Source organism: Mustelus asterias, chromosome 6 (assembly GCF_964213995.1).
Source record: "Mustelus asterias chromosome 6, sMusAst1.hap1.1, whole genome shotgun sequence".
NCBI lineage: Eukaryota > Metazoa > Chordata > Chondrichthyes > Carcharhiniformes > Triakidae > Mustelus > Mustelus asterias.
The window spans coordinates 51,580,339-51,597,554 of NC_135806.1; the positions used below are offsets into that span (position 1 = coordinate 51,580,339).

The following is a 17,216-nucleotide window of genomic DNA, read 5'->3' on the forward strand; positions in this document are numbered from 1 at the left end:
ATTCGGTCCATCAAGTCTGCACCAACTCTCCAACAGAGCATCCCACACAAGCCCGTTCCTGTAACCCCATGTATTTACCCCTTAAACCCCTTAACCTACACATCTTGGGATCCTAAGGGGCAATTTAGCATGGCCAATCCACCTAACCTGCACATTTTTGTACTGTGGAAGGAAACCGGAGCACCCGGAGGAATCCCACACAGACATGGGGAGAACATGCAAATTCCACCCAAGGCTGGAATTGAATCAGGGTTCCTGGCCCTGTGAGGCAGCAGTGATAACCAGTGTTATCACTGCCGCCCTTAAAGCCTAGGATACTGATTTAATTTTTGATTTGATTTATTATTGTCACGTGTTAGCGTACAGTGAAAAGTATTGTTTCTTGTGCACTATACAGACGGAGCATACCATTCATAGAGAAGGAGAGATAGAGAATACTCACGAGAGAGAACTGTATGCTTTATTAACAACTCTCCACCTGTCCTGCCACCTTTAATAACTTATGCACACATACACCCAGATCTCTCTGTTTCTGCACACCCTTAAGAATTGTACTCCTTATTTTATATTGTCTCTCCATATTCTTCCTACCATAATGAATCACTTCACATTTCACCACATTGAATTTCACCTGCCACCTGTCTGCTCACTCCAATTTGTCTATGTCCTTTTGAAGTTTTACACCCTTCTTCATAGTTTGCAATGTTTCCACGTTTTGTGTCATCTGCAAACTTTGAAATTATCCCCTGTGCACCAAGGTCTGGATTATTAATATATATCAGGAAAAGCAAGGGTCCTAATAACAACCATGATGTAGAGATGCCGGCGTTGGACTGGGGTAAACACAGTAAGAAGTCTCACAACACCAGGTTAAAGTCCAACAGGTTTATTTGGTAGCAAAAGCCACTAGCTTTCAGAGTGCTGTTGCTTCGTCAGGTGAGTGGGAGTTCTATTCACAAACAGGGCATATAAAGACACAAACTCAATTTACAAAATAATGGTTGGAATGCGAGTCTTTACAGGTAATCAAGTCTTAAAGATACAGACAATGTGAGTGGAGAGAGCGTTAAGCACAGGTTAAAGAGCTGTGTATTGTCTCCAGACAGGACAGTTAGTGAGATTTTGCAAGCCCAGGCAAGTCGTGGGGATTACAGATAGTGTGACATGGGTCTTGGTTCTTGACAATACACATCTCACCGACACTATACACTAGATACATTGATGACATTTTCTTCCTTTGGACTCATGGTGAACAGTCACTGAAACAACTACCTGATGGCATCATCAAGTTCCATCCCACCATCAGATTCACCATGGACTACTCTCCAGAATCGGTTGCATTCTTGGACACACGCATCTCCCATCAAGGACGGTCACCTCAGCATTTCACGGATAACCTCACGATGCTCCACTTTTCCAGCTTCTACCCTAAACGCGTTAAAGCAGCCATCCCCTACGGACAAGCTCTCTGTATACACAGGACCTGCTCAGATGAGGAGGATCGCAACAGACACCTACAGACGCTGAAAGACGCCCTCGTGAGAGCAGGATATGGCGCTCAACTCATCGATCGACAGTTCCGACGCACCACAGTGAAAAGCCACACCGACCTCCTCAGAAGACAAACATGGGACATGGCAGACAGAGTACCCTTCGTCGTCCAGTACTTCCCCGGAGCGGAGAAGTTACAACATCTTCTCTGGAGCCTTCAAACATGTCATCGATGAAGACGAACATCTCACCAAGGCCATCCCCACACCCCCACTACTTGCCTTCAGATAACCGCGCAACCTCAAACAGATCATTGTACGCAACAAACTACCCAGCCTTCAGGAGAACAGTGATCACGACACCACACAACCCTGCCACAGCAACCTCTGCAAGACTTGCCGGATCATCGACACGGATGCCATCATCTCACGTGAGAACACCATCCACCAGGTACACGGTACATACTCTTGCGATTCGGCCAACGTTGTCGACCTGATACGCTGCAGGGAAGGATGTCCCGAGGCATGGTACATTGGTGAGACCACGCAGACGCTACGACAACGGATGAATGGACACCGCTCGACAATCACCAGGCAGGAGTGTTCCCTCCCAGTTGGGGAACATTTCAGCAGTCAAAGCATTCAGCCTCTGATCTTTGGGTAAGCATTCTCCAAGGCAGCCTTCACGACACATGACAACGCAGAATCGCTGAGCAGAAACTGATAGCCAAGTTCTGCACACATGAGGACAGCCTCAACTGGGATCTTGGGTTCATGTCACACTATTTGTAACCCCCATGACTTGCCTGGGCTTGCAAAATCTCACTAACTGTCCTGGCTGGAGACAATTCACACCTCTTTAACCTGTGCTTAACCCTCTCTCCACTCACATTGTCTGCACCTGTAAAGACTTGATTACCTGTTAAGACTAGCATTCCAACCATTATCTTTTAATTGAGTTTGTGTCTATATATGCCCTGTCTGTGAAACAAATCCTGCACTCACCTGTTGAAGAAGTGGTGCTCTGAAAGCTCGTGCTACCAAATAAACCTGTTGGACTTTAACCTGGTGTTGTGAGACTACTTACTATGCCTACGCTGGCAACTCCACATTGTGCCATCTCATCTGGCCCTGATGCCTTATACTTCAGTCCTGCCATCCCAGGAATCAGTCTGGTAAACCTTCTCTGCACTCCCTCTAGAGAAAGAACACCCTTCCTCGGTTAAGGAGACCAAAACTGCACACAGTATTCTGGGTGTAGCCTCACCAAGGCCTTGTATTATTGCATCAAGCCATCCCTGCTCCTGTATTCAAATCCTCTTGCTATCAAGGCCAATATACCATGCACCTGCATGCTTACCTTCAGTGACTGGTGTACTGTACGAAGACACCCAGGTCACGTTGCACATTCTCCTCGCCTAATTTATGGCCATTCAGACGGTAATCGACCTTCCCGTTTTTGCTGTCCAAGTGGATAACATTACTGCATTTGTCAGTCATTTTCCCACTCACTCAACTTGTCCAAATCACACTGAAGGATCTCTGCATCCTCCTCACAACTCACCCTCCCACCCAACTTTGTCTCATCTGCAAATTTGGAGATATTACATGTTGCTCCCTCATCTAAATTGTAATATATATAATGAATAGCTGGGTCCCAACACTGATCCCTGCGGTACCCCACTAGTTACTGGCTGCCATTTGGAGAAAGACTCGTTTATTTCTCCTCTTTGTTTCCAGTCTGCCAACCAATTTTCTATCCATCTCAATACACTACCCTCAATTCCATGTGCTTTAATTTTACACGCTAATCTCTTATGTGGGACTTTGTCAAAAGCCTTCTAAAAGTCCAAATAAACCACATCCACTGGCTCCTCCTCATCAACTCTATTAAGTTTATTTCATTTATTAGTTGCAAGTAAGGCTTACATTAACACTACAATTAAGTTACTGTGAAATTCCCCTAGTTGCCACACTCCGGCGCCTGTTTGGGTCAATGCATCTAAGTAGCACATCTTTCAGATTGTGGGAGGAAACCGGAGTACCTGGAAGAAACCCACGCAGACACGGGGAGAACATGCAAACTCCACACAGACAGTGACCCAAGCCGGGAATCAAACCCGGATCCCTAGCGCTGTGAGGCAGCAGTGCTAACTACTGTGCCACCATGCCGCCCCGAAAAATTCCAGATTTGTCGAGCACGATTTCCCTTTCATAAATCCATGCTGACTGTGTCCAATCCTGCCACTGTTTTCCAAGTGTTAAGCTATAAAATCTTTGATAATGGATCTAGAATTTCCCCCACTTCTGACTTCAGGCTTACTGATCTATAATTCCCTGTTTTCTCACTATCTCCCTTTTTTTTTAAATCCCCCTTCACTTCTCTTATTTACTTTTTCACCTCCCCTCTGAACCTTCTGTATTCAGTCTGGTTCCCAAAAATAGAATATTACCACTGAAGGTTTAGATAAGGGAAAGATGGGAGGAGGCTTGCATGGAACATAAACACTACCAGTGGCCTGTTTTGTGCCCAGTGTCCTATGTAATCCTACAGCTACAAATTCTATAACTAGGGACATACACTCAACTCAGAAGAGAAAGGTGAAGTGGCAGTGGCAAGAGAATGGGTAGGTAACCTATGTCTAGTACTGTTACAGATTTGTTGAGTCAGTATGGGCTGTAGGTTCTAATGGTCTCTACCTCTCAATGGTGAGGCACTAATAGTGAAGACTAATTTTGGTGCTCTGCACCAATTTTCCATTCTGCAGATGTGCTGCATATACATATAGTCAGTAAACCTCCCCCTTTCCCAATTAATGTTTTCCTCTCATTTGGGTGTTCTGTCATCAAACACCATTCATAGCTCAGGAGATAGTCAGCCTTGAGCTCATGGCCCTGCTAATATTTTTATGTAATTAGTTGCTTGGAAATACCTATTTAAAACTGTTCTTTTGAAAGTTAGCCAAGTGCATCTGGGGAACTATTGAAGTGAACCACGTTTAAGCCTGACATTTAAATTTCATTTCTTTTAGCTGCTAAATAAAGATGCACTGAGGAAAGATCTTGTTCTTGTGAGAATATTGTATAAAACTATTTACTTTAGACTAGAAATTTCATTAGCATCTAGCAAAAAAAATGCAAAAATACAATTACGCTATCAACAGCAAATTTCAAAAGAAACTTAATAATGCCATATTGCAAGTGATGTAGACTGTTTAATATTCATGACATCTAATCTAGATATTGGCATTATATCACAAAATTGGAATGTTTCATTTAGTTAACATTTACATACAAAAGTGAAAGTATGAAAAAGGGCAGGTACTTGGGGATAAAACTGTATTGACGTCGTGTTAAGAGCCAAAAGATCTTTAGTTATTGATAAAACTATATTAAAATAGATAGGACATTTATTATTCAAGGCAACCTTCACAAAATGATTTTAAGGTCAGCTATTCCTAATTCGCTGTTCTATTACCAACTGAGCAACAGTAACAGCACTATAAAAGTAATTTTTTTGTTGTAAAGTGTTTTGGATATCCTGAGGACATAACAGTGTTATTCCAAGTTCATTCTTACTGTCCTTCCAATCATTTTTTTTGTTTATTAAAGGAAGCTAAATACAAGCCAAAGTGTACTTAAAGTACTTGTGTTTAATTCAGGATGGAAACTCAATTCTAGAAAAATTGTATTTTGGAATTTTTTTTATTTTAAACTTACAATTCAGTTACACATACTCACTATTTTGGGTCTTAAACTACTGTACACTGTTTATGTCAGTATTAAACTTCATCAGTTAAAGAGAGCTGCAGCATACAAAAGTGACCAATGTTCTTTTTTCCCTTTTTAATCCCTTTTTTTCTGGTACATTCTGGAAGCATTAACATGCATGGTTATACGCCAGCAGCCATCTAATCCATCGTCCAAAGGAACTTTCTTTATTTGTTAATCTAAATAGTGAGTATTGGCACAGTTTTCAATCATGAAGGATTATCACAACCAAGTCTCATTCTCTCAACCAGCATGTTCACACAGCTTTCAGACGGGATTATTGGACTTTGATTAGTAATGGAAATCATGGATGATATTACCCCCTCCCTAGCTCAGGAACAGTGAATCAATGATAGTACCTCATTGCTACCCAAGATAAGACAGAGCAAGGGTTGAATTTGGAAGTTTGAGATCGATATGATTCAGCTTTACACGTGTGGTACACTTACTACTGACCTAGAATTACTACTTAATTAGCCATTTGTGAAAGTGAAGATCACGTAGCCTGATGCTTCCATTGTTCCAACAGTTCCATGGTTATTCGAGACCTGACCCTACGGAGTGCAGCAAGTTTTGGTTCTTTCCATCTGATACGTCTGCTCTATGATGAGTATATGTTTTATCTGGTGGAGCACAGGGTGGCTCAAGCTACTGGGGAAACACCCATAGCAGTGATGGGAGAGGTAAGAATTCAAAAGGCTTGCTATTAACTTCAAAACTATTCTGCAAACATCTGTCACAAAAATGTCTGAGTATGTTTAATAGTTCCCTAAAAAAAAACCCTCCAATACCCTTTTCTATCCCATTTGAACATCTTCATATTTGTGCCATGATGATTACACATACGAGAGCTCATGTACAAAAAGGATTCATGGTGCTTAGACACACCTCCATCTTCTGCTTACAATGCTCAGAAACTCTTCCAATGTTTTTTCCTTTTTTCTATTCTATTGATTTTCTTTCTTCTATCTTTAGGATCATTTCAGTTTATAAGAGTTATGGAAGTAGAACTGCCCGTAAATCTTTTAAAATGTTTTTATGGCATTTTACGACTATAATGCATTCTGCATAAATGTGGAAAATCTGAAATGCTACAGTTATTACAGAAACAGAAAAGGGTGAGACCGTGAAGGGATTTAAACATGAAGATGAAAATTTGAAATGTTGAGGAATCAGGAACCAATGTAGTTCAGCAAGGATAGGGATGATGAGCAGGATTTTAGTGGGGTAGAAAAGAGGCAGCAGAGTTTTAATGAACTAAAGTTTATGGAGGATGCCAAACAGGAGGCCAGTCTGGAGATCACAAGAATGTTTGAAACTAGAGCTGATAAATGCTTGGTTGTGGATTTTGGCAGTAAATGGGCTTGAGACATGGATGGAGGCTTGTGTTGTTACAAAGATGGAAGTAGGGTAGACTTTGGGCCCGATTTTACCATCAAGTTGCATTCGTTTTCGGGTGCGAAAACTTGGTAAAGTCGGGCGTGAGGTGAGTAGCGCGATCTGCACCCGTCTCCATGCTGGTTCCCCTTTTACAAAGGCCTGAAACTGGCTGCGATTGGGACCACGTCCGAAACGGGCGCGACAGCCATTTAAATGCATTTGCATGCATTTAAATTGACTTAATGGGCTGCACGCCCAACCTTACTGTCACTTCCCCATTTACCACCGTGTTTGCCCATCCAGATTCGGCACAAACTGAGGAGGTAAGTGCCGAGTGTCCGACGGGTGGGGGGTCCGACGGGTCTCTGCTTGAGATCAAGGGGGGGGATCCACTGCCACTCTGCCTGAGATCAGTGAGGGGGAGGGGGAGAGGGGCCCACGATTGGTCTGGGTTTCAGGGGGGCTGTGAGGAATAAGGAGGTCAGTAATGTTATGGGGGTGGGGTAATGTCTGTGGGAGCCAGGAGGAGGCATTATCTGACCCGGGAGGAATGTGGCAGGGGAGCCGCGTTCTATCATTTTTTGTTCTGCGCATGTGCAAGTGGAGGCGCCAATCAGAGCTGTAGGATTTCGGGTATGTTAAGCCCCACCCACAGGCTTCTGCAGCGCAATTCAGAATTGCTGATATTTTTGCAGGCAGAGTGCGTATGGGGGCGCCTGAGAACAAGTCTAAAAGTCGGATCTGAAACACTCCCAGATTCAAGTCCACCCAGCACTTAGAATCAAAATGGTAAAATAGGGCCCAGTGTGATGAATCTGATATGTGGTCAGCATCTCAGATCAGTCATAAAGGACTTAAGGGTTGCAAAAAAGAAAGGCTCAATCTGAGATAGATCAGGAGGGTCAATGGCAGAGCTATGAGGTTTTTGTGGAAGGGCTGATGATGATAGTTTCAGTCTTGCCAAAGTTTAACAGAAGGATTTTGAACCACATCCAGGCCATGATGTCAGATAAGAGGCAGTGAAGGGATTAAGACAAGCAGAGGAACAGCAGAGAAAGTGTCAACCATTTATATTTAGAATAATAACCCCAATACTGAGGCAGTGAAGTAAAGTCAGAGACCCTGTCTTTAACCTGGATCACCTGGACATGGATAAGCTATATAAATGCTGTGCTGTGCTCTGGCTACAGGAGCAGGTCTGAAGATGGGTATTCTGAGGCAAGTAACTCCCCTCCCCAAAGCCTGTCCAGCATCTTTAAGGCTTAGGTTAGAAGTGTGATGCAATATCTTGTTTGGATGAGTGCAGCTCCAACAACATTCAAGAAACTCAACACCATCCAGGACAAAATAGCTTGCATGATTGGCGCTCCTTCTACCAGCTTAAACATTCAATCCCTCCACCACCAGTACCCAGTAGAAGCAGCGGGCTTGATTTTACAGGATACAGTGTTCCCTGTCCTCCATCGACTAAAATGACAGTCGGGACTCAGCCCATGAAAAAATCAGCTGCCCGGGAGCTATTTTATGCTTTGTGGGGCTTTTATATACTGAGGGCATGTTTTACACCCCCATACGTGGAAGAGGTCCTGTCTTAGAGAACAGCCGACCAATCTGAATGGCTGCCAGTCCTATCAGTGCCTGGTTCAAGCAGCGACTAATGCTCGGACAACATATAATCCCCGAAGAAGAGGAGATTATGGAGGCTGGACTTTAGTTTAAAGTCTGGTGTATTGATGGGCCCTGGCTGGTAGACGCCATTGAGGGGAATGGGGATATGAGACTAAGAGGGGAAGTTTTATCTTGGGGAGAGTGCCTCCAATGGGTGTAGGGAGCTTTCAAAGGGTGGCAGGTAAGTGGGAACACCACCTCCTGCAAATTCCCTTCCAGGAGGGAAGGTCGTGCCTTACAAATTTGGTGGAGTTTTTTGAGGAAGTGACAAAAACGGTTGATGAAGGAAGGGCCGTGGATGTCGTCTATATGGATTTCAGTAAGGCATTTGACAAAGTCCCACATGGCAGGTTGGTTAAGAAGGTTAAGGCTCATGGGATACAAGGAGAAGTGGCTAGATGGGTGGAGAACTGGCTTGGCCATAGGAGACAGAGGGTAGTGGTCGAAGGGTCTTTTTCCGGCTGGAGGTCTGTGACCAGTGGTGTTCCGCAGGGCTCTGTACTGGGACCTCTGCTATTTGTGATATATATAAATGATTTGGAAGAAGGTGTAACTGGTGTAATCAGCAAGTTTGCGGATGACACGAAGATGGCTGGAATTGCGGATAGCGAAGAGCATTGTCGGGCAATACAGCAGGATATAGATAGGCTGGAAAATTGGGCAGAGAGGTGGCAGATGGAATTTAATCCGGATAAATGCGAAGTGATGCATTTTGGAAGAAATAATGTAGGGAGGAGTTATACAATAAATGGCAGAGTCATCAGGAGTATAGAAACACAGAGGGACCTAGGTGTGCAAGTCCACAAATCCTTGAAGGTGGCAACACAGGTGGAGAAGGTGGTGAAGAAGGCATATGGTATGCTTGCCTTTATAGGACGGGGTATAGAGTATAAAAGCTGGAGTCTGATGATGCAGCTGTATAGAACGCTGGTTAGGCCACATTTGGAGTACTGCGTCCAGTTCTGGTCGCCGCACTACCAGAAGGACGTGGAGGCATTGGAGAGAGTGCAGAGAAGGTTTACCAGGATGTTGCCTGGTATGGAGGGTCTTAGCTATGAGGAGAGATTGGGTAGACTGGGGTTGTTCTCCTTGGAAAGACGGAGAATGAGGGGAGATCTAATAGAGGTATACAAGATTATGAAGGGTATAGATAGGGTGAACGGTGGGAAGCTTTTTCCCAGGTCGGAGGTGACGATCACGAGGGGTCATGGGCTCAAGCTGAGAGGGGCGAAGTATAACTCAGACATCAGAGGGACGTTTTTTACACAGAGGGTGGTGGGGGCCTGGAATGCGCTGCCAAGTAGGGTGGTGGAGGCAGGCACGCTGACATCGTTTAAGACTTACCTGGATAGTCACATGAGCAGCCTGGGAATGGAGGGATACAAACGATTGGTCTAGTTGGACCAAGGAGCGGCACAGACTTGGAGGGCCGAAGGGCCTGTTTCCTGTGCTGTACTGTTCTTTGTTCTTTGTTCTTTGTCACACACCATCCTGACTTGGAATTATAACACTGTTCCTTCATTGTCACTGAATCAAAATTCAACAACTCCTGCCCTGACAGCACTGTGGTTAAACTTACTACACTTGAGCTTTGCGTTTCAAGAAGGTGTCTCAGCACTTCCTCCTTGAAGGTAATTGGGGTTGAGCAATTAATTCTGGCCTTGCCAGTGATGCCTACATTCCATGAATGAATCAGACTTGTTTATGTTTTTCTAACATCTGTACTGAGATTTGAGATTCATAAATATAACTTGTTTGTATTTCAGTTTACTGATCTCAGTGGTATGTCTCCAGTAAATATGGATAAAGGTAAGTAGGTGATGTACAAATATTACTCAAGTTAGTAATGTATTGCACCAGTAAAGTCACCACTATGTCTTTTTGAAATGTCACTACTCCACAATTGTTACCATTGGTATGTTTTACAAACTTTCAGGATGAGAATGACTGCATCATTTATATGATTGATATGCACCAAACAGCATAAATGTATTAGAAATATGATAATAGACTAATAACTATGATTTACAGTTGTTCTTTAACAAGCATGAAATGTTCATTACTCACAAGTGTCACTCACACAAACAATTTGTAAGAATTATTTTTGTATGCAAGATAACCAAAGTAGATGTTTATGAACTGTGTATTTAGCGGAGACTCTCTGGCCTCCCTGCAGCGTGTTTCTCACGGCGGGAGGCGGCGTGCCGTTTGCTGGTGGCAGGATCTTCTGGTCCTGCCGCTGTCCTTGGGATTTCCCATCGATTGTACCCCTTGCCGCCAGAAAACCTGTGGCAGAGGTGCGCCGTCGGTGAGACCAGAAGATCCAGCTGGCATGAACAGCCAGAGAATTTAGGCCTTGATCTTATGAATATCACTGGTTTCTTTGACATTATTGTCAGAGCTGATTTAAATACCCTGTTACGTACATCAGCTCAGCAGTATCAGTGATGTCCATCACTTAACGTTCTCGATTGTTAATTGTTTATTTAATTCTATTATTGATGCATTTTCAAAGATATTCAGGAATGTGGCATTTGTATTTTATTGTGTCACTGGTTATGGTGTGAATAAACTAGAAGCTGATTATAATCATAGAATGCAGCACAGAAGGAGGCCATTTGGTCTCTCGTGCTTGTGCCAGCTCTTTGAAAGAGTTCTCCAATTAGTTCCTTCCCAATAGCCCTCAACATTTTTCCACTTACCCAATTTATCTTTAAAAGTTATTATTGAATCTGCTTCTACCACCTTTTAAGACAGTGCATTCCAGATCACAACAACACATTGGGTGGCATTTTACGGCCTCACTCGTCCCGAAAATGTAAAATCTCGCCCAACGTCAACAGATCTTCTCATAGTCCGCCCCTTGCCCGCTCTGATTCCAGTGGTGGGCAGGGCGGTAAAATGTGTTTCAAAAAATCCTCTTGACACTTTGGGTTTTTTTGCCATTTACCTTAAATCTATGCCAAAACCCTTCATGATTTTGAGCACCTCTGTCAAATGTCCCTTAACCTTCACTGCTCAAAGTAGAACAGCTGTTTTTCTATTCTTCGATTCATTCCGTACTGAGACCGGATGGGGAAAGCGGGGAGCTGTACTGTTGGGAAAACCTTCATCTGAACCCCAATGGAACCAGTGCCTTGGTGAATTGTATAACTAGGGATGTAGAGAGCACTTTAAACGAAGTAGTGGTGAGGGGGTGGCAGAGAAGGGGCTCACGTAAGTGGAGATTTGGAAAGTTAAAAGAGAAAGGGCAGGGCAATAGTACAGGGTACTGATAACCAGAGTATGATATGAAGGAACAGAGCGTGCAAGCATAACAGTGCACCAGCAAATAAGGTCAGAGTAGAGAAAGATGGTAAAAAGACAGAATTGAAAGCTCTTTTTTTGAATACATGCAGCATTTACAACAAGATGGATGAATTGATAGCATAAATAGAAATAAATGAGTATGATGTAGCCATTACAGAGACATGGTCACAAGGTGATCAAGGCTGGGACTTGAATATTCCAGGGTATTTAGAATTTTGGAAGGACAGGAAGAAAAAGAGGTATTTTGGAAGGACAGGAAGAAAAGGAGGTAGGGTAGCTATTAATTAATGATGAACTCAGTACAGTCATGAGAAATGATCTTGCTTCAGAGGATGAAGATGTAAAATCAACTTGGATGGAAATACAAAACAGCAAAGGAAAGAAGGAGTAGTTTCTACACTCCCGAAAGCTGGCCACACACTGGGAGAGAATATATATCAAGAAGTAATGGGGCTTGCAAGAAAGGTACCACACTAACCATGGATGACTTTAATCTTCAAATCAATTGGACAAATCAAATTGGCAAAAGCAGCCTGGAGTTTGAGTTCATAGAGTATGTACAGAACACTTCTTAGAACAAGATATTCTGGAACATACCAAGGACCTCATAGTAAAAACCTCCTCCAGGAAAGAGTGATCACAAAGTGACAGAATTTCATGTTTGGTTTAAGAATGAGAAGTTTGGATCCAAAAGTAGTGTCTTAAATTTAAATGAGGATGGTTACGAGGGTACGAAGGCTGAGTTTGCTAAAGTAGTTTAGGGAAAATAGGTTAAAATGTAAGATGGTAGAGAAGTGGTGACAGACATTTCAAAACACTAAACAAAAAATTCTCCCATCCTGCTGCGCTAGTTTTCTAGCGCGGTGGGGTGGGAGAATCTCGTGTCTGGGCATGCACGGGATTCGCACATGTGTTCCCGCCGTGCGTACATCTCCCAGCCCTGGATTTCTGGCGCCGTGAGATCCACACTGGAAGTCAGCGGGAAGACAGGTAAGTTATTTTAATCTAATTCAAATGTGATTAGCAGGTTCGGGACTGAATTCCCCGGGCCCGCTAGCCTCTCCCACCCCGCCAGAGTGTTTCAGTCCAGCGGGGATGACATTAGCCTTTCACTTTCGGGGAACTATCGGGATGATCCCGCTGGAGTGAGGGGGGGACAATTGTGGCCTCTCGGGTGGTCAGGCGGCAGTGCCCCCTGGGAATGGGCACCCTGGCACTGCCAGCCTGTGCCCCGTTGCACTGCCCAAGGGGCAAAGTACCCATGCCCAGGGGACACCTTGGCACTGCCCACCAGGCATGGGGCAATGCCAAAGGGACGGGGGCAGGGCCAAAGGGGTGGGCGTGAATTATTCAACACTTAGAATTTTTTTGGAAGAATCGCCTCCATAGTTATGATCCCAGTTGATGTTATAACTGGACAGGAAGACTTTTATGTTTTTTAGAAAACATAACTTTTATGTTTTTTAGAAAACAGTCACAGGACTGCCAATCATAGAATCATACAGTACAGAAGAGGCCCTTTGGCCCATCATGTCTGCACTGGCACATGAGAAACACCTGCACTCCAACCTAATCCCATTTACCAGCACTTGGCCCGTAGCCTTTAATGTTATGACGTGCCAAGTGCTCATCCAGGTTCTTTTTAAAGGATGTGAGGCAGCACATTCCAGACCGTCACCATCCTCTGGGTAAAAATGTTTTTCCTCACATCCCCCTAAACCTCCTGCCCCTCACCTTGAACCTGTGTCCCCTCGTAACTGACTCTTAAACTAAGGGGAACAGCTCCTCCCTATCCACTCTGTCCATCCCCTCAATCTTGTACACCTCAATTAGGGTGGCTCAGTAGCACAGTGGTTAGTACTGCTGCTTCACAGCTCCAGGGACCTGAGTTCGATTCCCGGCTTGGGTCACTGTCTGTGTGGAGTTTGCACATTCTCCTCGTGTCTGCGTGGGTTTTCCCCGGGTGCTCCAGCTTCCTCCCACAGACCAAAGATGTGCGGGTTAGGTTGATTGGCCATGCTAATAATTGCCCTTAGTGTCCTGAGATGCGTAGGTTAGAGGGATTAGTGGGTAAATATGTAGGGATATGGGGATAGGGCCTGGGTGGGATTGTGGTCGGTGCAGACTCGATGGGCCGAATGGCCTCTTTCTGTACTGTAGGGTTTCTATGATTTCTATGATGTCACCCCTCAGTCTTCTCTGCTCCAACAAAAACAACCCAAGCCTACCCAACCTCTCTTCATAACTCAAATGTTCCATCCCAGGCAGCATACGGGTGAATCTCCTCTGCATCCCCTCCAGTGCAATCACATCCTTCCTATAATGTGGCAACCAGAACTGCACACAATACTCATGCTGTGGCCTCACCGAAGTTCTATACAGCTCCAACATGACTTCCTTGCTTTTGTAATCTATGCCTCGATTGATAAAGGCAAGTGTCCCATATGCCTTTTTCACCACCCTACTAATATGCCCTTCTGCTTTCAGAGATCTCTGGACAAACACGCCAAGGTTCCTTTGTTCCACAGAACTTCCTAGTGTCCTACCATTCATTGAATACTTTCTTGTTAAATTACTCCTTCCAAAGTGTATATCACCTCACTGTTTTCAGGGTTAAATTCCATCTGCCCATTTGACCATTCCATCTACGTCTCCTTGTAGCCCAAGACACTTAACCTCACAGTTAACCACCCGGCCAATCTTTTTGTCATCCACAAATTTATTCATGTAGTTTATATAAACGATGAAGAATAAGGGACCCAAGACAGATCCCTGTGGTACACCACTGGACACTGGCTTCCAGTCACTAAAGCAGCCTTCTATCATCACCCTCTGTCTCCAACAACTGAGCCAATTTTGAATCCATATTATCAAATTACCCTGTCCCATGTGCAGTTACCTTCTTTCCAAGTCTCCCATGTGGGACCTTGTCAAAGGCTTTGCTGAAATCCATATAAACTACATCAATTGCACTACCCTCATCTACAAATCTGATCACCACCTCAAAAAATTCAATTAAATTTGTTAGGCATGACCTCCCTCTGGTGAAGCCATGCTGACTATCCCTGATCAAGCTTTGCTTCTCCAAGTGAAGATAGATGCTCTCCTTCAGAAGTTTCTCCAATAGTTTACCTGACACTGATGAGAGACTCACTGGTCTGTAGTTCCTTGGTTTATCTCTACAACCCTTCTTAAAAAGCGGAACCACATTAGCTGTTCTCCAGTCCTCTGGCACCATCTGCGTGATGTGGAGATGCCAGCGTTGGACTGGGGTGGGCACAGTAAGAAGTCTCACAACACCAGGTTAAAGTCCAACAGGTTTATTTGGCAGCACTAGCTTTCTGAGCCCCAAGCCCCTTCTTCAGGTGAGTGAAGACCTGAAGAAGGGGCTTGGGGCTCCGAAAGATAGTGCTGCCAAATAAACCTGTTGGACTTTAACCTGGTGTTGTGAGATGTGAGACTTCTTACTGTACCATCTGCGTGGCCAGAGAGGAATTGAAAATTTGGGTCAGAGCCCCTGCAATCTCCTCCCATGCCTCCCTCTGCAGCTTAGGGCACAATTCATCTGGACCTGGAGATTAATACCTTGTCCTTCACTGTCTATTTGCTCAAGAACCTCACAGTCTCCCTGAATTCCATACCTTCATCCTCATTCTCTTGAGTGAAGACAGCTGTAAAATATTCATTCAACACTCTACCAATGATTCTAATATTTAACAATACAAATATAGATAACTTAAAATGAACACTGTTTTCCAAACAATATAAACCATTGAAAAAGAAGACTCTTATGAAAAGGATGCACCATATGTGGTTAACTAAGGAAACCAAGGTCAGCACCAAATTGAAAGAAAAGGCATAGAATGCTGCGAAGATCAATGGTAGGCCAAACAAGAGGGTACATTTTAGAAACCAACAGCAGATGACTAAAAAAAAAAGAGAAGAAATTAAAATATGGGAGAAAACTATCATAAAATATAAAAACAGACAGTAAAAACTTCTACAGGTAAATAAAAGGGAAGAGATAAGCCAAGGTAAGCATTGGTCATTAAATGGACAAGACTGGAGAATTAATTGGAACCAACAAAATGGCAGAGACTTTGAACAGTATTTTGTATCCATTTCCGCAGTTGAAAACACGAAAAACATCCCAAGAATAGAAGAAATTCAAGAGGCAAAATGGAGGGGGGGGAAGTTAAAACAATCACAATAACGGGAGTAAAAATACCAGGAACATTAATTCGATTTAAGGCTCACAAGTCCCTTGGACCTGATGGCCTGCATCCTAGGTTTTTAAAAGATGTGGTTGGGTAGATAGTGGATGCTTTGTTGTAATCTTCCAAAACTCTCTAGATTCTGAGAAGACCCCAACAGACTGGAAAACAGCAAATGTAACACCTTTATTCAAGAAAGGAGGGAGACAGAAAGCAGAAAACTATTGGCAGTTAGCCCGACATATGTGATTGGGAAAAAATTAGAATCCATTATTAAGGAGGCAGTGGCAGGACATTTAGAAAATTGTCACACAATCAGCCTGTGTCAACATGATTTTGTGAAAGGGAAATTGTGTTTGACAAATTTGAGTTCTTTATGGATGTGACAAGCAAGATGGATAAAGGGGGGACCAATAATCTAGTCCATTTGGATTTCCAAGACATTCATTAAAAATATCACATAAAAGATTACTACACAAGAGCTCATGGTGTGGGGTAATATAGTAGCATCAATAGAGGGTAGGCTAACGAACAGGTAACTGTTGTAATAAATGGGTCATTTTCAACTTGGCACTTAACTAATGGAGTGTCACAGGGATTTGTGCTTAGGCACCAACTATTCATGATCTGTGAATCTATGAATTTACTATCTTAATGAAGGGTCAAATTGTATTGTAGCCAAATTTGGTGATGGTAAATGAGTGCGCGAAGGTTTGCCAGATGGCATGTAATATGGGAAAATGTGAGGTTGAATACTTTGCTGGGAAGAATAGAGAAGCAGAATATTATGTAAATGGAGAGACAGATTGCAGAAAACTTTGGTACAGAGGCATCTGGGTGTCCTTATACATGAAAAGTTAACATGTAGCTACAGCAATTAATTAGGAAGGCAAATTCAGCTTTGGCCTTTATTATAAGGGGCTGGAACAGGCGTGCTGACCCCGCTGGAGGGAACAGAGGCCATTGAGGGCCGTCCTCCCCCGCAGAGCAGGGGTAAGGGGGTACCCACCAGGCACCTTGGCATTGCCCACAGAGAGTGGAACCAGAGGGGGCGGGGTCTATTGGGGTGATTTTTGTGGGGGGGTTTCCTGGTGCCACTCTGCAATGGGATCACTGGGAGAGGGAAGGACGAGGTGATTGGGCTGGCCATTTGGGTGGGGAACGGTGAGATCGGGGCTGACCAGGAAGGGATATAGGGGCTGGCCCGGGGAGGTCTGGGAGGCCAGCGATCGGGGAGGTAACAGGGGTCTGCAAGGCCAGCGATCAGGGGGGTTGTGGTGCTGGCCAACGATCAGAGGCTATCGATCGGGAGGCCATCAATGGGGGCCACTGTGCATGCGCCAATCTCTGCACTGACAGATCAGCGCATGCGCAGTGACCCGCT

At 44.1% G+C, this 17,216-nt stretch overlaps 1 protein-coding gene across 5 annotated transcripts in view; it reads left to right on the plus strand.

Moving 5' to 3' along the window:
* rfx3 (regulatory factor X, 3 (influences HLA class II expression)) overlaps nt 1–17,216 on the plus strand; it is a 348,433-nt gene that overhangs the window by 322,952 nt on the left and 8,265 nt on the right. For all 5 annotated transcript variants that reach the window (XM_078214298.1, XM_078214299.1, XM_078214297.1 and 2 more), the window contains 2 exons: nt 5,791–5,944; nt 10,076–10,118. In XM_078214298.1, coding sequence (XP_078070424.1) covers nt 5,791–5,944; nt 10,076–10,118 — 197 coding nt within the window. The remainder of the gene's footprint in view (nt 1–5,790; nt 5,945–10,075; nt 10,119–17,216) is intronic.